The sequence below is a fragment of the Pocillopora verrucosa genome, chromosome 3 (assembly GCF_036669915.1).
Source record: "Pocillopora verrucosa isolate sample1 chromosome 3, ASM3666991v2, whole genome shotgun sequence".
In the NCBI taxonomy this organism is placed as follows: Eukaryota; Metazoa; Cnidaria; class Anthozoa; order Scleractinia; family Pocilloporidae; genus Pocillopora; species Pocillopora verrucosa.
Window position 1 is genome coordinate 12,679,597 of NC_089314.1, and position 22,018 is coordinate 12,701,614.

General features: G+C 39.0%; 4 protein-coding genes across 4 annotated transcripts; 2 read left to right on the forward strand and 2 right to left on the reverse strand.

Moving 5' to 3' along the window:
* Positions 1-4,028: 4,028 nt before the first annotated feature.
* LOC131786515 (uncharacterized) lies at positions 4,029-19,117 on the reverse strand. Its single transcript, XM_066163497.1, has 7 exons — positions 18,886-19,117; positions 17,960-18,046; positions 17,506-17,563; positions 7,551-8,293; positions 6,319-6,763; positions 5,510-5,578; positions 4,029-5,282 (listed from the first exon to the last, which is right to left on the reverse strand). The coding sequence occupies exons 4-7, from the start codon at positions 8,259-8,261 to the stop codon at positions 4,321-4,323; spliced, it is 2,187 nt and encodes a 728-aa protein (XP_066019594.1). The 5' UTR covers positions 8,262-8,293; positions 17,506-17,563; positions 17,960-18,046; positions 18,886-19,117; the 3' UTR covers positions 4,029-4,320.
* Positions 8,787-10,786, forward strand: LOC136279554 (uncharacterized). Its single transcript, XM_066163498.1, has 2 exons — positions 8,787-10,654; positions 10,780-10,786. Exons 1-2 carry the CDS (start codon positions 8,787-8,789, stop codon positions 10,784-10,786), a joined length of 1,875 nt encoding a protein of 624 aa, XP_066019595.1.
* Positions 10,786-12,740, forward strand: LOC136279555 (uncharacterized). The gene has a single exon (XM_066163499.1). The coding sequence runs from the start codon at positions 10,893-10,895 to the stop codon at positions 12,738-12,740; it is 1,848 nt and encodes a 615-aa protein (XP_066019596.1). The 5' UTR covers positions 10,786-10,892.
* On the reverse strand, positions 13,126-14,916 carry LOC131798508 (uncharacterized). Its single transcript, XM_059116161.2, has one exon. The coding sequence runs from the start codon at positions 14,914-14,916 to the stop codon at positions 13,126-13,128; it is 1,791 nt and encodes a 596-aa protein (XP_058972144.2).
* Positions 19,118-22,018: the final 2,901 nt, after the last annotated feature.

Here is a 22,018-nt window from a genome sequence, read left to right on the forward strand (position 1 = left end):
TCACCAGCTCTAGTGTTATAATACTTAAGCACTGCCTGATACAAATCTTTTGTTAAATGCGATTTGCCAACACCAGCCCAAGCAGTAGAAAGGGGTTTCTGAGGTTTTAATCTGATGTAAAATGTGATAAAAAAATTCTTTTTGCTCTTTATTGGGTGTCTGGACCATTTGACGAAAATCGAAATCAGGTAATTCATTCAATATCAGTGGTTCATTATTCAGCGATGTTGATGGAATGTTGAGATCATCAGAGAGGTCATAGTTTTCACTTAAATCAGGATGTAAATCTTCATGAGATCCAATCCTTGAACGGAATTGGTCAATGGAGATCCCCATATTTACTTGTGTGCTTGAGCGAGCAACAACAACAATCCAACTAACTAGAAACTCAGTTTATTAAAATAGATAACACTCTTGACAGTTCAAGGCAAACAATAGTTTCTTTCAGTTTGTGACACTTTAAGACACTCGTGAGACATTTTGAGACACTCGTGAGACACTTTGAGACACCCTGAGACTCTTTGAAGCGCAACCCACAAAAATACATTCAAGCCGACAAATGTTGGCTTGCGAGAGTACAATGACTCCTTTCAATCTGGCACAACCCGCACCGAAGGTCCAAGCCGATAAATGTTGGCTTGTGAAAATGTAAAAGCTCCTGTGCAACCTGCACTGAACACAAGCCACGTTTCAGCATGTTGGCTTACGTGAAAAAATTATCTGTTATAGACACCTGAAGAAATAACGAAACAAACGCCTCAGATTATGAAAGAAAGAACACAAACCAGGTGTACAAACGTAATCGCCTTTCGTGAGAGCTTAATCGTGAAGCTCCCACAACAAAATTGAAAAGTTAAAGCACGCAAAGAACCCGTGAAAATACGAAATGACTTATTCTTACCTTGGAAACGAAAATCCCCAAGAAACAAATATGAAATTCCGAATAAGTTCTCCAAAACCCAGCGACTGAGAAGAGAAATGGCCGTCGTACAATACACTATGAAAAAACGCCGACTGGAATCCAGTCTTCACGGCTCATTGAATGCAAATAGAAACCACGTGACAAGCGCTTCTCTCTCGTGGACAAATAAATAAAGAAATAAAGAAATAAATTTCGGAGCGGCCGTGGTCAAACCAAGCCTACCTCTGTAGCTCTGCAGAATGTTTGCTCTCGGTTGTGCAACCTGGCCGATATCCAATGGTTCCTTCATTTACTTAATGGGAACTTGTTTCTTTTGGACAACAACGGAAATTTCATTAATCTTTCGTTTACATTGTACGATATAGTTATATATATAAGTGTTTGTCACCATCTGACGCCTGTGAACCACAGCAAAAAATCTTCTTTATTATTCACTTCAATGTAATAATATTCGCTTTCGCTTTGTAGCTTTCGTTGTCGGAATTTCTTACTGCGAGTCAGTTGTTACAATGTTTACGTCTCTCGTAAGCTCACTTAGGAGTGAAAACTTGGAGTGGTCCGGAATTAGCCAATTAGATTCGAGGATTTAGGATTCAGGACCGTTGTGATGCTTAAGAATAATTATCTTGCGATACTTAGACTTGCACGGAGTACAAAGCAGCTAAACAGATAGCCCTAAAAAAACTTATTTTTATGTCTAAGACATGGAAACATAAATGTACACGGGCTTGCCTCAATTTTGCAAGTTTTTGCTCATGCGATAGACACAAAATTCACAGAAATAACCGATTACTCATCGTCTACGCTGGCTTATGCTCGGTTGATGAATGGATTAATAAAATAAGAATGGAAAGATAAATAGTTGGTTAGATAGCTAGATAGACATCTCTAACTCAACGTTTGTGCCACGTCGGTGGGGGGACATTGAGATAAATAGAGAATACTAGCGCGCGTAGATATGGGATTTCTCTTCGAGTGCTTAAATCGATAGCCCACGCGCGATCGCAGCGAACGAGGGAGATGTCTAGTTGAACACGAGAAGAGACATTTCATATCTACAAGCAACCATGTATTATTTTGTTTATCATATAAACACAATAGCTCTTTATTGACGAGAAAAGTCGACTTTATTGATGAATGAAAATGAAAGGATCGACACTACGAATAAAAATCATAAAGTACGTTGGCGCACTCAAGATGAAAACATGCGTTGAATCACTACAGAAACAAAATGTGGGCCTAATTTTCAATATAAAAATTTCTCAGTTATTTTGAATTTTTGTTTTCCTCCCCTTCTTGCAAATTTTGAACGTCATTGTCTGTACGGATTTTTTAGTATTTTAGCAGCTATACTCCGAAAGAACTCTGACAAACGACCATGGATTGAGAATGGCGAAGACTTAGCCGTTCATTCATTAACCTGACCGAGTGGCGCGAAAGGTAAGTGACAGCAGCTGATTGGTGATATCAAACACACGTCAAAAATTATCGTATTTTTTCACGTGTGTTGTTACGACTTTTCTCAAGGCTGGAAATCCTTGTATAACACCGTAGTTTAAATGATAAATAAAGAATAATACATGAGCGCGCTACCAAGCAACAATTTATCATTTCATTCATCAGATAAGCACAATAGCGCTTTACTTTCCAGGAAAAGTCGACTTTATAAATAAATGAAAAAATGTAAACGAACATTTACGATCCACTATCCGCGAAAAAAGCGTTAGTAATAAGGATCAAGATTTAAAAACGCTGTGAATTATTATTACAAGAATACAAAAAAAAAACAAAAACGATGGGTGTAACTTTTAACTCAAAAAATGATCAGTTATCTGTTTTAACTATAAACCACAAAAGTTCTTAGCTGCTTTCCTGACTGTCCAACACTTGCAGTCTCCGAAACTTTTTCTTCCTTTATGGACTTTCCTTGACCATCGTACTGGTGGAAGCTGAACTTGAAACATGAACGTTAAATATATTAAAGTTCACACGGCAACCAGGTGGACAATAAGACATAGTTTGATGCTACACTGGTTTGCAGATTTAATGAATGTAACCGAAGAAGTTACAATTCATAGACCCAACGTTTCGACACTCCTGTCTAGTGCCTTCATCAGGGGTGATCTAAACGCTGCAACAAGAGGTCCTTTTATATGATCACTAATTAGCGACCTTTTTTTTTTTTTTTTTTCTGACGAGGTGTAAATAGGCGTCAGGAAGCAGACCGCCATCATCACGATTTAAAGGAGCGTGGGCGGAGTTAATGTGCCAAGCCTCCAAACAAAGGCGCTGGTGGTAACGCCGATTAGTGGTGATCATTTTAGAATTATCCCACCCAATTGTATGGTCGGTTAGGCAAGTATGCTCCGATAAAGCTGAATTTTCCTTTTTGCAAAGAAAAACCGCTTTTTGGTGCTCTTTTAACCGTGTACCAAACTGGCGTTTGGTCTGTCCGATGTATTCGTTGTCACAGTCATTGCAAGGAATAGAATAAATGGCGTCGGTTCGTTGTTCTTTCGTGACAGGATCCTTAGGTTTGGCGAAAATATGCCCCAAAGTCTGAAAAGGTTTTTGAGCAACTTTAACGTTGTGGCTATTCAAAATTCTCTTGAATGGTTCAGTAACACCCTGTATGTAAGGAATAACAGCAAAACCAGTCGCTGGTTCCCTTTCATCAAGAGCGTTACTATTTGTAACCGGTTTTTGGCAGTTACGGAGAAATGTTTTTGTATAGCCATTTGCCTTTAGGACATTGGAAACATATTTCCTCTCCTCAGCCTTCGAATCGGTTTTTCTTTGCAAAAAGGAGAATTCAGCTTTATCGGAGCATACTTGCCTAACCAACCATACAATTGGGTGGGATAATTCTAAAATGATCACCACTAATCGGCGTTACCACCAGCGCCTTTGTTTGGAGGCTTGGCACATTAACTCCGCCCACGCTCCTTTAAATCGTGACGATGGCGGTCTGCTTCCTGACGCCTATTTACACCTCGTCAGAAAAAAAAAAGAAAAAAAAAGGCCGCTAATTAGTGATCATATAAAAGGAACTCTTGTTGCAGCGTTTAGATCACCCCTGATGAAGGCACTAGACAGGAGTGAAACGTTGGGTCTATGAATTGTAACTTCTTCGGTTACATTCATTAAATCTGCAAACCAGCGTAGCATCAAACTATGTCTTATGAACGTTAAATGTTCCTCCACAAATATAATTTCCTTGAAAGAGAGATTTAAAACAATTAACTTCATCGGGCACGAACCTGCCAGAAAATTCTTGTTGTATCACCGGCTGCGGCACTGTTTGCGATTGAAGCTGCTGCGAGACAGAAGTGCTTGAACATGTTGTCGACAGGAGGGTTGAATTTGCCATTTGCTACTTTTCTCCCAATAAGCTGTAGTTACTGATAGACTGAGGATTCTTTTGGCCAGTTATCTAGACAAAGCGTTTCCTTTGCATTATGGTTGGTGATTTGCTTATTTGTGTCAAGACCAGCTGCCTTCGCACATTCTCTCATCAAAGTATTTAGTTTGTTCGCTCCCATAGGTTGAGACTTGAACCATTTCGCACCTGATAAGGCCAACTTTTCTTTGCTAAGATGGTTTATCGTTAGGTAGAATGGCGACCCATCGACGAGAGTTTCCTTTGGCCGTTTAGTCATGTACAATTTGAATGCTGAAACGGGATTTCGCTCGTTGGGCACTGTAAGGTTCTCGTAGATTTGAGGCTTGATTTGTCTTCTGTCTAGTGAATTATCGCCAGGTCTTGTTCTTTTTTGTCTTTCAGCTGAGTATTCAAGATATCCTTTACCATCACAGTCGGTTTTGAAGACAACATCTCCCCATCTCAGGTTGCGATGCGCTTTTCCTCCTCTTATGTTGAAGTGTAAACAGTTGTTGAACCACAGCGTGTTAATGAGTGCTTGAGGCGTATGAATTCCCATGACTCCATTCCTGAAAAGTAGATCAATCTCCTCTTGGTCGAAACTAGCTGCATCTTTTGGTTTATTTCCTTTGCCAAGCCATTTCAGCTGTTTCTGTTTTGACTTCAATGCATCTCGCGTTTTGGCGAACGGTTGACCCGTGATTATTGAGTCGCTGTAGCCCCGTTTTTTCAGATAGCGTTCAACCGAAGAAATGATTCCTTTAAGAGTTGCTGGTTTGTACTCTTCGCCAGACTTTTTCCGTTCCGATAGCAGAAATCTGCTCAGGTAGGTATCTAATTCGGCCGGTGGCAGATCTTCAATTTTTCGATTCTCTTTCTCCCTCGGGAGAAACACCATAACCAAACTCAAGTCCCCTTCGGTTTTTCTTTCTGTGTTTCTCTTTTCTTCAATGTCGATAAATTTTTCTACGTCTGTATCTGTAAGCAAAACGAATCTATCAGCCATAGTTTGTGCACATTTCAGAAATAAACAACCTTGGTTTAAGGAAAAAAACCAAACGCTTTGCGACGCTTTGCCACGCTTTGCCATTCATTCATCAACCTAACCGAGAGGCGCGAAAGACGAGTGACGTGTCAGCAGCTGATTGACTATATCAACACACGTGAAAAAATGCATTATTTTTTCACGTGTGTTGTTACAATACCTGCAAGCCTTATACGTTTATTTTCTGAAGGATCATCACTTTTGAAACTCTCCTCTCCAGTTGAAATGTCTGCAAAAGTGAAAGGAAAGTCAAACTGTAGTGAGAATTAAAACACACCTTACTAAATTTGTGAAATGGGTTACAAGCAGGAGTCAAAATAAGTGCTGATTTAAGATGAAAATCTCATGTGAGCCCGCTCACGGAAAAGAGAGAAGAGAAATTGATGGACTTGAAGAATTGAAATTCATTGGGTGGGAATAAAAGCTAAGAGTTAGATCTCAACAATGTTTTAAACCGCTCAGTAACAGTGAGGTACTTCGTAAAAAGGTAAACAAAGAAAATCTGGGTTCGTCTTACTGCGCACAATAGTCTGGACACGAAAACAATACCTAGGAGGGCAGGGGGAGAGGGTATTTGATAAGCGTCTTTAATCAACGATTTGTAATACCTACAATCTAAGACGAAAGATAAAAGATTTCATTTAAGACTAATGAAATACAATGAAGCCGCAGAAAGTGAGTTATTTCTTATGAACCCCTCTAATCTGGAATTTTAGAACGTTATCCATGACTTTAAAATTGGAACTAGAACTACTTAAGTTAACTTGTACGTATCTCAGTTTTCTTCAGAGCAATGCGATTGAAAAACAAAGAATGCGTATGTTTATCAGTTTTCTAATATATATTTAATTCCACTGTTGGTCTTCATGTTTCATCAGCAGATAGCGATATTCTATACCGAGGAAATTAAGCAAGTTACAAGATCTCTTGGAAGACACAACCAAAGCTGTGACAAAAATGTACACGTACCTCGGAGTCCGTAATGAGGCCAGTCTCTAAACACAAAAGAGTTACTCAACATGTTGGATACAACAGAAGCTGCCATTACAGAAGCAAAAGTCTTCCATGAATCGTTTGAAGTTGCAGCGCCATGTACAAAACCACAAACACCTTTAACGACAAGCCACTCAATCTTCAAGTCGTGTGCTGCTGCAAAAAGGCCTGAGGTAGAAAAATGAAAAAAAAAACCAATAAAAATTGAAATGGATTTAAACAATGATATTATAGAGAGATAATTACGATTCATTTGAGCAGAAGAGGCTTCGTTTTTCTGCAGATCAATCTTTTTATTTTTCTTTTGCCACTGTATTTCTTTAAGGAATGTTGTTTTTTCTACAGGTTTATAAATTAGCACCACCCTTCCTAGTGAGTATAATGAGTAGAGCAGGGTACCTTTTTGGTCAGAAGCGCTATATTAAAGAGTAAGGATTTGGAATTCAGGAAAGAATTTCCTCGAACAAATAGTATTGAGTACCTCACCTCACACAAAAACCTGGCTTAATGGTCTAACAATCATGAACTTTGAATGGTTCAGAGGCGAGGCTTCAAAATATGACAAGTTGGAGGGTACACTGCAATACACATTACCATTGTACACCTGAGCTTACCACTGACCCCCTACAATAAATTTATAAGTACTTCCCCTTCTCCTGGCTAGTTTAGCAACCAGAAGCCTCCTGTAGTTCAGAGCTAAAGCTAAAGGACATCAAAGTGGAGGGTACGCGGTAATACTCATTACCATTGTGCACTTGTGGTGATCACTCCCCATACAAAATTGCTAACTTTCTCACTTCCTTCAGAAACCTGGCCTTACAGCTTAGCCATCAGAAGCTCCCTTCTGACCCTGTAGCTCAGGGGTAAAGCTTAAGAACATGAAATTGAGGGTGCCATGTAATACACATTATGTTTGAGGACCTTCACGACTACTCATAATTTATTTCTTGCTCGCAGTGCGCCTTTGTAAATGACTGAGAACAATCATCTTCTGTTACTGGGCCACTAATATGAGATCAAAAAGTTATATTATAGAGAAATGAACGATAATCCCAACAAATTTCACTTATGCCAATCAGTGCTTAGGCCCAAAGCGCACACATGAAAAAGAGTTTACAAAGAGTTAATTGACGGTGGTCAGCTTTGTGTGAGTGATCCTAGTAACATTTTATCACACTGGACATAAGGAATACATGTAATTCTTCTCATGGAAAAACAATGATCACAAATGCCAAGCAAGAGTAACCCTGAGAATAATTCTCTCCTTTTCCTTCCATTTCAACTGCAATTGCCCCAGGGTGTAAATGACACTGCTGTTTGGCACCATTCAGATCACAGCTGCTCAAAATCTCTCCATCACGATGGACATTGACTTTTCGTGCTTCTAGGTTTTCTAATGGTGCCTCCCATCCATCATCTGCACTTCTGATAAGTTTGCCAACATCTCTACTCACTGGGGTTTTGTTAAAATATGTTGCAAGCATTGAGGATAACACCACATCTCCTAACTGGGCTTTGTCAGCATTCAAACTGTAGCAGAAACCAACCAAAAATGTAGCCTTGGGAATCAGGAGTGTGACAGCATTTTTAGCAGCAGTTTGAGAACCTCCAGGATCTGCAGATTCTTTAGAACACCTCAATAGGGCAACTTTCAGTGGCCCATCCTCTTCACCTATCTTTCCAAAATACACATATCCAATGGATCTCTCATAGCTTTTAAAGGGATCGCTCAGGTAATGATAACAAGCCAAGAGCTCGCAATCCTCCACAGTCAAAAGCAGAATGTCAACTGGAAGATGGTCTCTGCTCCATTGTTTCATCTTCTTTGGCAGATCTCTTGTCTTCTTCAGTGTAATACTCAGAGGTGGAGGGTCATCACTGCAAACCACTGAGCTGCTGCTCTTACTAGGCCCTGCCATTATAACAGACTGGATCTGTGTTCAAAGTTTTCCTAAAAGTGACCATATGAAATTAGAAAGTAATTCAAAAAGAGATAAACATAACTTATTTGTAAACACGTTTGCTTATCAGCATGTGACATATCTTACAGGTGATCAAAGTGTGTCCATGGCAAATGCTGATATGCCAAGCCTAAACCACATCCAGTGTATTGCGCAAAATTCTAATTTCTTTGCGCATTATAATTTGTTGACGTAAAAGATATAATTGTTAAGATTTTCTATCGCTAGACAGTGTTATGGACACCTAGAACCAATGGGTAAATATTTACCTTGATTTCTTTTGATATTATCGATATGAACTGAAACTAATTTGTTAACGCATTACTTTACAGATTTCGAATCTCCGATCCATATCCATAGATTTTGTCATAACCTTCATCCGTTATTTATTGTAATAAAATATCGAGGTTTGGAACTTTTGGTACATTAATGTCCTAACACACCGTCACATTCGAAATCCATTGGGACGTGAACACGAAGATAATGGATCCAGAAAAAGCGAAAACAGACCGGAAGAATGCCAGAACAATCTTCACAAGGAAAAGGAATGAGCTGCTGAGATCTGTCCGCGACAGAAGAATAGCAGATGTGATTGAAGACGATTATGCTGAGCTCGTCAAAGCATGGAAGGAATTAGAAGGTAAACACAACGCTTATATAGAGCTCCTGAAGGATGACGAGATGAACACAGCAGAAAATTGGCTCGAAGAGCTACAAAACCTATACACGGACGCGAGAAATTTAAAATTTGAATACATAGAAAATGAAACAAGAGCGCGCGCAGAAAAAGAACGCGATAAATCCGCAAGCAAAGAAAAGGAATGCATCCTCAACAAAAGGAACACTGCACGCGCAGTCTTTGATGCCTTATATGGTAATGCTTCCCATACGATGGAAAACGAAAAGGTTACAACGACGCACATGAAAAACTTGCAAAGTCAGCTTGAAGAGGCTTTTGTCGACTGTAAACAAAAACACGAAAAGTTAATCGAGCTCATTGATAAAGACTCCGCAGAACGAGAATTGCGGTGGATTTTTGACGTTCAACAACGCTACAGTGAAATTTCAGAATTAATGGCAACCCGCGTCGATGAAAATGAAAGCAAAACCTTCATCAAATCCAATGACGGAGCAACCCTTAAGCTTACCACTGATGCCATGAAACCTAGCAATATTCACCTAGAGAAGATCAAAATGCCGAGATTTGATGGCGAGTTAAGAGATTACCCCCAATTCAAACGAGACTTCGAGAAACAAGTTATGCCCAATTTGAATATTAATACCGCACCTTATACGCTAAGATCCTGCTTAGGAATGGAACCCCTTGCTCATGTAAAAAGCGTAGACGACGACATCCAAGCAATGTGGGAGCGACTAGACTCCAAATACGGCGATCCTGCAAAAGTCGCTGATGCCATCATCAATTCCATTCAGAATGTTAAATGTATTAAGGAAGGTGAGCACAAAAAGTTCATTCAATTCGTCAATGTAATTGAAGAAGGCTATCGCGATCTATGCAACCTAAAATTGGAGAAAGAGATAACTACAACTAGCTCGATCAGCATCAATGAGAAACGATTACCCCCTGACGTAATGAAAGAATGGGCGAGATTAGTCAGCAACGACACGAGCACCATTGATAAAACTGATAAGTTTCCAAGTCTATTGAGATTTCTACTGAACCTGAAGAGAGCTCTTGAATACCAGAACGCAGAGTTACGCCTGAGCAGTGAAAAAATTAAGGGTTCCGTGAATCATACTGACAAGAAAGATGACAATCCAGTTGAACAACAACGAAATACCAAACAAAACAGGCAATGCCTAATTCACGAAAATGGTAACCACTGGACAAGCGAGTGCCGAGTATACCTCTCCAAACCGATTGAGGAAAAGGAGAAGATTGTCAAGGAGAAGGGTGCTTGCTGGTCGTGTTTGAGACGTGGACATCGCTCGCAACAATGTCGAAGCAAACGAATCTGCAATGTCAATAATTGCAAAAGAACACATCACAGTACACTGCATCAAGAGAAGAAAGTAGAACCCTCGCCCAAACAAGAAGAAACGCCACCTTCAGTTTCTGGCACGGCAAGTGTATGCGACAGCACTGACGTTGACACCTGTTTACTTCAGATACAGAAAATACGAAGTCCAAAAGGTTGGGTTAATGTCTTGTGGGATAATGGAGCATCCCTTTCCTTTATTACAAATGCAAAAGCAGAGGCAGAGAAACTAAGAGGAACCAAAGTTCAGCTATCTCTGGTTAAGGTTGGAGGAGAGAATGAAGCCCTGATTTCATACAAGTACAAACTTCCTCTATTTGACCTACAAGGCAATCGGGTTTACTTTGACGTGTACGGGATAGAAAAAATCACTTCAGACATCATGAACGTTAAGATAGACGGGATTGCAAAACATTTCAATAACATACCAAAAGAAGATCTTGTTCGACCCACTGGTACCGTCGATGTTTTAATAGGCTATGAATACGCCAACTATCATCCTCAGAAGGAGAAGAACGTCAACCACCTCCTACTCCTAAAGAACCGTTTCGGTAGATGCCTTGGCGGGACACATTCTTCAATCAAGAATATGAATGAAGAGCAACCTCTTAGAAACATCAGAGCTCATCATGTACGAGCAGTAAGAATCGAAGATTTCTATAACATCGAGAATCTCGGGATCAATTGCAATCCGCGCTGTGGAGGCTGCAAATGTGGCAAATGTTCAGTCGGAAGTAAAAACTACAGCATCAAAGAGGAGAAGGAATTAGCACTAATCGACAAGAATTTGAAATACGACGAAGAAAATAAGATATGGATTGCCGGGTATCCATGGATCAGAGACCCTTATGAACTTCCTGACAACAAGCGCGTAGCATTCAGCATGCTCATGTCAACTGAAAGGCGACTCATGAAAAATAAAGCTCACGCTGACGTCTATCAAAAGCAAATAGAAGATATGATTGCTAGAGGTGTAGCAAGAAAACTCTCCCAGGATGAGTTACAAAGCTATAAAGGACCAATCCACTACATTTCTCACCACGAAGTCCTGAAACCTGACTCAAAATCGACCCCCGTGAGAATCGTCTTCAACAGCAGTGCGAATTATATGGGACACGTCCTAAATGAGTATTGGGCCAAGGGTCCAGACTTACTGAACGAATTACTAGGAATCCTGATACGATTCAGAGAAAATGAAATCGCCATCATCGGAGACGTAAAGAAGATGTATCATACTGTCAGAACTCAGGAAACTGATCACCATACTCATCGCTTCCTATGGCGTGACTTCAATACAATTCAACATCCCAATACATACATCATACAAAGGGTTTCCTTTGGAGATCGCCCCTCTGGGACCATAGCGACACTGGCATTACGCAAGACAGCAGAGCGACTCAAACAGCAATACCCTGAGGCAGCAAACGTAATAATCAATAACACCTACATGGATGACCTTATCGAAAGTGTTCCTACGCTGAAAGACGCCAAAAAACTTGCCTCAGACATGGAGAAAGTTCTGATCACAGGAGGATTTCAGATTAAAGAGTGGATGTATTCCTATAACACAAGCCATGTTCAATCAATCCTACCAGTTACACCCAACACAGCGACGGAAAAGGTCCTTGGTGTCGAATGGAATACTAACCAAGATGAACTTTGCTTCAAGGTCAAGCTAAATTTACAAGGCAAAATGAAGAAGAAGAATCCCAAGCCCATCGCTTGTGACGCTTTGACAAAAAGGAAGATCCTGTCACAAGTGAACAGCATATACGATCCACTCGGACTAGCAGGACCAGTTACTGTCAAAGCTAAGATCCTCATGAGACAACTATGGATAAGTGACCTCACCCTCGACTGGGATGATCCTATACCATCAGATCACACGAAAGACTGGATGATTTTCTTCGATGATCTGCCAGGAATGAATGAAGTGAAAATAAGAAGATGCATGAAAGCACCTAATACCGTAGGAAATTCTATCCTCATCATTTTCTCTGACGGGTCGACAAACGCGTATGGCGCATGCGCATATGCTAGATGGAAACTGACAACAGGAGAATTTGATAGTCATCTCATCATATCTAAAAACCGCTTAACACCTATAAAGAAAATATCCATCGATCGTATCGAACTTTGCGGAGCTGTACTAAGCAGCAGATTGAAAACAACTATAACATCCCACTGTAGATACAAGTTTGAAAGAATCATCTATATTGTAGACTCGCAGATTGTCCATGCCATGATCCAGAAGGAGAACTATGGTTACAACACATTCGCAGCCGTTCGGGTGGGAGAAATCCAAGAAAACACAGATCCCGAAAACTGGTATTGGACAGAGAGCAAAAATAACATCGCCGACTGGCTGACCCGCGGAAAGAAGTCAAATTTTTTCACGGATTTAATAAGTGCTTCCGATACACCGTTTTGTCATTAATGTACCAAAAGTTCCAAACCTCGATATTTTATTACAATAAATAACGGATGAAGGTTATGACAAAATCTATGGATATGGATCGGAGATTCGAAATCTGTAAAGTAATGCGTTAACAAATTAGTTTCAGTTCATATCGATAATATCAAAAGAAATCAAGGTAAATATTTACCCATTGGTTCTAGGTGTCCATAACACTGTCTAGCGATAGAAAATCTTAACAATTATATCTGTTACGTCAACAAATTATAATGCGCAAAGAAATTAGAATTTTGCGCAATACACTCCCCGCCGGCAATTACAGACTGTTTAAAGTTTTCGGTAAAAATCATTTCAGAATTACACATAATAGTTCAGAGTTATTATTGCCAAAATGTTTTGAGATAGTTCATTTGTGTTCTGATGCAGGTAGGATAGTTATCAGCTTGTTAACTGGTCGTTCGATAGTTGTAAAGCCTTTCCCTTTGTATTCGGTCACTTTTTCGCCAGGCTTGGGATTTTTGTATTCGACGAGGGCTCGTCTGACCTTCCCGTCTTCCCCTTTGTAAACTTTTGATATTTTCCCAAGTTTCCATTGTCCTCTTTTCGCGTTAGAATCTTGGATAAGAACAATGTCATCAATTTCAAGGTTTCTCTGGGCCGTGTGCCATTTTTGTTGGACTAATAAGCTTGGAAAGTAGTCTCGAGTCCATTTCCGCCAAAATGAGTCAGTTAGTTGTTGTATAAGTTCAAAGCGCTGTTTGATGTTGGACGGCTCTTTGAAAGGTCCACTTGGTACTCTTGATGTTGCTCTACCAAGGAGGAGGTCATTGGGACAAAGATAGGTATCATCTGTTGATGTAGGATGTCGGCCGATTGGTCGTTCATTTACAAGATTTGCCGCTTCGTAACAAATGGTTTGTAACTCGGAGAAGGTTAGAACGCTTTCACCAATAGCTAATGTGATTGCTTTTTTCACGGATTTAATAAGTGCTTCCGATACACCGTTTTGCCAGGGGGCATCTGCTGATGAGAACTTCCATTCAAATCCTTCCATTACTCCGAACTCTAATAGCTGTTTCTTATCTAAGTCGTTGATGACTTTCTTTAGCTCGGCGCTTGCTGCTACTAATTGGCTGCCATTGTCAGAATACAATTTGGAAGGGTATCCTCTGATCGATACAAATCTTCTTAGTACCATTAAGAATTTGTCAGTACTGTAATCAGGAGCTATGTCGATATGGACAGCTCTGGTTCCCATGCAGTTGAACAGTACTCCATATCCCTTTCCAAATGTTCTTTTCTTGACTTCGTCTTTAATCTTGAAGGGTCCGAAATAATCAATCGCAGTGGAATTCCACGGGGGTGCGGGTTTCAGCCTCTCTATTGGGAGTTTTCCCATAATTTGTTCTTCTGGTTTTCTTTCAAGCTTTCTACAGATAATGCAGTTGTATTTGATGGATTTGGTTAGTGTCAACAACTTCGTGATCCAAAATCTTGATCTCACCTTGCTGGCCGTCGCGAGGAATCCGAGATGGCCTCTTCTGTGAATATGCTCAGCATAAAGGCGTGAGAGGCGATGTTGATATGGCAGAAGTATTACCTCGGTTTTGTTATAACTCATCTCGATCCATCTCTCACCGCGGCCACCTACGACGTATATGCCATCATCGCGCCTCCTTGGACAAAGTCGTTTGTATTTCCCTTTATCTATGTCACGTTGCATTGATTTTTGAGCTTCATGAATCCAAAATGTTTCTGCCTTCGAGATATCATCTGGTGTGAGCGGTCTTGAGGCATTTTTAAATGTCATCTTGTGTGTCTTATTATACATTGCTAGAATTCGAGCGGTTGTATGGATAAGCTTATTGTAGGTTGAGAACCTATCAATGTTTATTCGTTTTGCGAGTGAATCGTTTACAGCTTCATCTGGTTTGGTATGTGTGATTACGTTTGCATGCCGTTGTGTATAAGTACGTGTGATTGGCCATGCAGATTCAGGCAGCTTCAGGAAATCCGGTCCTTTTTGCCACAAAGTGTACATGCCAATTTCATTTGACTTCTTTCCGCGGGTCAGCCAGTCGGCGATGTTATTTTTGCTCTCTGTCCAATACCAGTTTTCGGGATCTGTGTTTTCTTGGATTTCTCCCACCCGAACGGCTGCGAATGTGTTGTAACCATAGTTCTCCTTCTGGATCATGGCATGGACAATCTGCGAGTCTACAATATAGATGATTCTTTCAAACTTGTATCTACAGTGGGATGTTATAGTTGTTTTCAATCTGCTGCTTAGTACAGCTCCGCAAAGTTATTGCCGCACTGAACATAAGAATAAAGGAGATAAGTCTCTAATAAAACTGTGCTGCTGTGTTGGTGGGAGAGTATAACAGGGTAATTACGTATTACCAACTGAGTTGATAATGTAAATTGGCTACCGCAAGGGGTTTTAAAGCTGACGTTTCAAGCATTAGCCCTTCATCAGTGGCTCTGACAAACAGTATTACATTTCAAGAACACCCTTGCTTCTGGGACCTCCACATTTACAACCTCATAACCAAGCAAGTACTTGGCTGTATATATTGAGGGTTTGCAAGCTTTACAGCTATTATCAAGATCAACTCAACAAGTTAATTGACTCCCTCGTGTTATCCTTCTTTGTGTATAGTCTGGAAGTCTGGGGATTTACAAAATCACCACCACAAAAAATCATCAACCTCAAAATCTGTTGTCGCCAAAACAGACAAGAACACTTGGGGAAAGGGGCACGAATTTCAACTTCCCCAGATAAGAACTGAAATATACAAAAACTTGTTTATAAACATATATCTTTTTAAACTTGTGTGATCATATTCCGTTATGTTTGATTATCCCTTTTTATCTCTTTTTATATCACGTTGAAGACATCAAATTGTCTCTATTATTTGTGATTTTGCCTGTAAACTCACTTCTCTTGAGTCTAATTTTTTCAATAAAGACTTTATCACCATTATCATCCTCATCAAGTATGCTCCATATTTCTATCTCAGACTACAAATAGTTTTCATTAATATTTAACAATAAACCACAGTTTAAGATTTCCAAGAGCAAGTATTCTAACCATTAAAACATTTTTCCCTCAGACGTGTAGAAAATTAACAGTGGTGTCCCACTAGTTGCACATGCAAAACCACAATGTGTGGTTTATAAACAGGTGCTGGACAAATGTTGATGAAACCAGAGAAAATCAATTTTTCAATCAAGAGTGCCTTTTGGAATAACTCCTAATTTTTTAATAAAATGACCATAAGACACGAATAAAAGAGGAGCAAGACCTTGCTGACTGTCACGGCTAAGCAGCCAAGTTACAAAGTACTATTCAAAGTTACGGCTTCCCCAATAAAATTTTCAGAACGTATAAAGACAATTTCCAACTGTTTAGTTATACTCTTTGTCTTCTCAAAAAAATGAGGTCAGTGGTCCTCAGAGACATTTAGTCACCAGCCACATAAAAACACTATTTGGCAAAATCTAAAAATTTAATTCAGATTTAGACAAGTGTTTCCATCATCATAATAATCATCATCATTTTTTTGGTAATGCAGGTTAAAACAAGTTTGGTACACAAGTTGATCTAGTACTAACTTTCATTGTGAAGAGATCCAGAATTGGTTGTGGTTCAAAGCCATTTTACTGCTTTTTCTAATCTAGGCATGGTGTGTAATGCCTGCTTCAGAAAAGTGTAACCAGCGAAAATGCCAGCCACTAGTGCTTCTACAGAACAAAGATTCACTTGGATAAAAATTATTAGATTACCGGGTGATAAATTTACTGCCCCCTTAGTCCTACTTTGTTTTGTTTGATTTTTGTTTTTACGGAGATTTTAAACTGTTAAGTTAGTTAGTTAGGAAGCCCTTCTTATAGGGATAACCTCAGGGGTCTCCCTCTCAAATATTGGATATTTGTGTTTGAATCAAGAGTTATTATCATTATTGTTTTTGTAATTATTATTATTATTATTATTTTAATAGTGGCTTTAGAAGTATGTTGTTTTGTAACTCCCTTCAGATTCAAAAGATCATGATTCCTGTAAGCCAGTTACTTCAAGAGGGAGGAAAAATTCATACTACATGGCCTAAATTTTGCTTATTGCAGGAAATTCATGTCATTTTTCATTATTCTTAAAAAGAAAAATTATTAAGGAGAGAAAGGGTGGACTTTTTCATTCTCAACCACCAAGTCTTGTTTTGGGTTGTACTCAGAATGGATTTTCCCTTAAGTTAAAAAATAACCTCAAGTTCCTTAAACTTTGTGTAACAATGAATTGAGCGTTGTAATATTTATTACCAAAAGCTAACACCTAAATGTGCACAAGACCAAGATATTTTTTCCAAATTGCCTCATTTTCATGTTTTCCTTTACTACCTGACTTAAACTCCAAAAAGACCCCTAGTTTTTCTTCTCTTTTGCCTTCATCAAATAACTGTGTATGCAGGTATGGACCTCAACAGAAACACTTCGTTTTATTTCCTGCAATGGTCTATGAATTCGCGAAGTTACAGTTTGCAGAATATTAACTCCAATCCCAGTTAAAATGCAGGTTTATGAATATAGAGATTTTAGTGAGCTGAGTGCTAGTCAAAATATACTTGTCAATAATAAAATTTGAGACTAAAATTCGCAAACTGAAAGATGAATGTAATTTGTTACTCTTTTTGATAAAACCTAACCTTTGGCCACTAAGAGAGATTAAGATTGGAAATTTACAATGTTATTAACCTCAGTTCACATCTTAAGACATTTTAAAACTCACCCATGCTGCCAGAAGTTATTCCTGTATTCAGAAACTTTTTCCCTTTTTGGATAGTTATCTGCCAAAATAAAAACTATTTTAAAACATCATTTGGCACAGGAAAGATGCATTTATGATAGTCCTAAAGATTTTACATTATAAACCAGCTTGCCAAAATTTAAGTATCTTTATCAATTTCCCTCAAATATCTAAGTTCATTTGATAATTACATGTAATCTGTGCTTGTATTGTTTCTTTTTACATCAATCATCATCATTTCCAGGTAATTGGTACAAGTTGTACCTCCAAGTGATATTCACAAATTTACATATCATAACATATGATACAAAGCAAGTCTTAGTAGGTAAAAAATCTAAATCAAACATAAAAAGCAAATGTACATACTTTGTGTTTCCATAAATCTGTAGTAATCAACAATTTTTTGTCAAAATTACTGAGGGGAAATTGGACTGACCTCAGTTAGACATAAGTTTTGCTTTTAGTTCAATTTCAGTATGTTGAGGTCAATCTCAGTAATGATCCTTGACAGCCTGCGTTAAATCTGTCCGGAAAAAATAAATTCGTTTTTTAGCATATTAAATATTGTAGCACTGAGCTTTTAAAAAATATAGTGTACATTGGCTTTGCCCTGGTTATTATAAATTATTCTAAAGAGGAGACAGAAGCACAATTAGTGCTATGACTTGCGTTGTTATGACCTGTAAAAAAAGGGGGAAAATTCAGAGTATTTAATCAAGAAGAAGTAAAAAAACAATTTTAAAAAAAAACTGTCTTAAAATTGGTTATAGATGATACTTACCTTATGAGTGAAAGGGTTAAAAGGTGATGCCTTCAGTTGTATCAATATATCTTGCATATAACTATTTACAGGTAGTGAGGCTCTCAATAAATAATAACATTTCTCATACTTATACTGTACGGATTAATGACCTTTTTTCATTCAGATTAAAAAGTAACCTCATGAGAATAAACTTAGCCCAGAAGACGATGATAATCGTACATTAAAGTAAGCGGTATCTTTCAGACATTTCCCGTTTTTGGTTGCAAAGGAACTAATTTTCAGGTTCAGTGACATTCATGTACAAGAAGAAATGGTACAGAGGGTTGAAAGACTCTTTTTCTGGAAAAAGATTAGGGTTGCTAGAAGTTTTATCGCATATTTCATTAAAGGGTAAAGTTTTATAAAAGGTAAATACAAATTAAACTTAAACGTCTCTACAAAAGGAACGTGATTTGTTTCAAGATATCAGAGAAAATCTTGCAGTGGAATTTAAAAACAAGGAGCTTACAATGGCTGATAAGACTTAAAATAGTTCAAGAAATGAGATTTGAATTCTTAATAAACATAAATTAAAGATTAACAATTAAAGACTAGCTCACCTTGATATTCGCGTTCTCCGGTCGATCGACGCGGAAGTGAAGATCGTTGATGTTGCTGTATCTGATCCAAATTTCTCACAAAACACGAGTCAGGATTACACGTGCATCTTTTTCGATACACTGGTTTATATTTAAAATTTCACGCAAGTCCCATACCAATTAAAAGTCTAAACAAGCACGACAGTTAGAGCTTCTCCGCGTTTGTATTTTTGAGCGCTTTCCCATTGTTACATATATGGTTTTCATGACCGTATTTCGAGAATAATGTCTGTGTACACTTACATGACGTATTGATTCAAAAAAAAAAAAAAAAAGAAGTTGATTAAAGAGAAGAGTTTTTGTTCATTAGCAAAAATGTGGATCTCAGTTAATGAGTGTCTTTCCGAAACACGGTGTCAGAAGTGATCTTTTAATCTTATAGCGAGCTGCAATGCACACAATTAACTAGTTAGGCTTCCAGTCCGTTCAAGTAGTGTTAGGAGCGAAGCGCAGCTAAACCACTACAGCCGTACAGCGATTTCCTTCATTGACCACGTGCGTGGAAAGCGTAACGATATCGGATACTGAAGAAGCCCTTCCACCGCCAGCTCCACAAGCTGTTTCCGCCGGTCCACACGCTTCCCCATCGCCTCAGATATAAAATTTCCCTACCAATTTCCCTGTGCCAGCAGCAATGGTTTGTCGTGGAGATATTGCGAGTAACTGGCAATTTTTCAAGGAACAATGGCAAGATTACGAAGTAGCGACTGGTTTGGATCAAAAGAATCAACAGGTACGGTTAGCAACGTTCCGTTCCGTTCCGTTATGGGAAAAGAGCGCCGGCAGAGTTTTAGGAATCTTAATTTTGGCCCTGGTAAAGTTACTATTTCTTCAGCAGGAAGAAGGAGCTCTCACGGAAGAAATGATACGAGATAGATACGAGATAGACTAGTCATTGGAATTCAAGATAAGAATGCAAAGGCTAGATTGCTTCGAGAGAGAGCTCTGTCCCTGGATAAAGCAGTTGACATGTGTAAATCAAGCCAAGTAACGAATCAGCAGTTGAAATCAATATAAAATGATGAGAAGAAAGATAACGACGAACTGAATTTCGTTCGTGATAAGCGTAGGTCAGTACAAGGGAAGAAACCTCAAAACCAAAAGAAGCCTTCAAGTCAAAAGAAACCTGCCAATAAATCTTGGAATGCAAGTACTGTGGTCAGCAAAAGAAGCATGCCAAGCCGACTGTATTGTTTAATATGTTATCTACTGCGCTAGCTAATTAAGGCCACAATTTTCAATTAATTATTACTAATCGCATAACGTGATGACGTCATAAAAGGAATTCACTGTATTACGACTTGCTAGTCAGAAGAACTGTGAGACACCACTGGATTTTGAACGCGACTACTCCAAGCGATGATTCAATAAAGGAGCTGTTTAAAACCGTGGACTGAGTTAATCTTCGACTGGCAAAATATTCAAAATCCACGGTGGTCTGCTACAAAGCGACAACTGGATAAGCGAAGATGGAAAACTCAGCTGAAATCGAGAAGGCTAAAGGCAAGCGTACAACAGCTAAAGGAAGATTCACAAGAAAGAAGAACTTCCTCACCAAGTCGATAGACAACAACCAAGGCGTAGAAATAGTTGAAACAAACTATGCGAAACTTGCGGAAGCGTACGATGAACTCGAAGGCAAATATGAAGCCTACATCGAGCTATTGCCATCGAGTTAATCTTCGACTGGCAAAATACCGACTGATTATCCAGCACACGGACAGAAATGTCGAATTTGCAAGAAAATGAATCATTTCGCTCGTATGTGCCAGTCAAGCAAAGAGAAAGTTCATGTTGCCGAGGAGGCAGAAGGTTATGAGTCAGAGGAATCATTGTTACAGCTAGAAGAGATAATTAACAAATAGAGAAGCCTTGACTGTGCTCTGTTCTGTTATAAAGCACGCAGGAAGCGGCTAGAGCACGAGAGAAGTGTAGGGAGACACACTCGACTACGTCTCGTGTTTCTCCCCACTTCTTGAGTGCTCTAGCCGCTTCCCAAGCTTCCCAAGTGCTTTATAACAGAACAGAGCACAGTCAAGGCTTCTCTATTTGTTTTATAATAAAGAAACCATTAAATTCCCCGAGCATTACATTCAATTTTCAAAACAAATTTTATCCCCAAAGCGAACAACAGTGTCGTCAGCATGCTCTATACTCTCATAAAGCACGCTTCAATAAGCCAATCAGAATCCCTGTTAGAATGGTTCAAATAATCTGATTGGCTGAACAAGACTAAAGCTGTCAAAAGTGTCAAACCATCAAAGTTCAAAAACCATCAAAGTTAACATTCTGCGATAGTTTTCAAACTAAAATAGTTCGGCAAGTCGAATTTAACACTTTTGCCTGAAGTTTTTAAGTCTCTAATACAGAATCTTGAAGTGAAATGTTCAGTGAACTTCAGCCGAATTATGGCTCATAAAAACACGCGAGTTTTTTCACATGACAAGGTAGAAAACAAACTGTTCAAGACGAGTGTATTTGGAATGAACGACAGCCGAATTCACCGGAACATGAAGATCGCTCGGGATGAACGCACGGCAAAACTCGGCTGCAGTGACTGATGTGACTTTCCATTCAACTCATCGGAAAGGATATCAGAGCAAGCTCTTATTTTTTTACTCGAAGGGCGGCCGATATAGTTTCTGAGGCTTGCTTTACTGTGATGACCGGAGATCGCCATGATAAGCGAGCCGCGATGGACTTCAGCATGATCATATTCGCGAAGACACCGTCATGATTAGAATGAATTTTAGCAGTTATGCCAGTTTGGTTATATTTTTCATCATTTCTGTTTTGTTCAGTTTTGTATTTGAACACTGAACTTTATATACTATACGAGTGTTAGCTGTGTTTGATTTTTATTTCCGTACGTAAGCTAGCAATCTAACTGAGCGTGAAAATCTTTAATACTCGGAATGTCTATTTTGTTTTTCCTTTGAGGATTTTCGTATCTGCTCACGTTTCAATAACGTAAATTACGGCGCCTGGTAAGTTGACAAACCTTTGTTTGGTTCTTCTGTTGCTACTTGCCGGCTCGCTTGTTTCGAAATTTCACTTTCAATTATCCGAAAAAAGCTAAAAAGAAGTCCCGGAA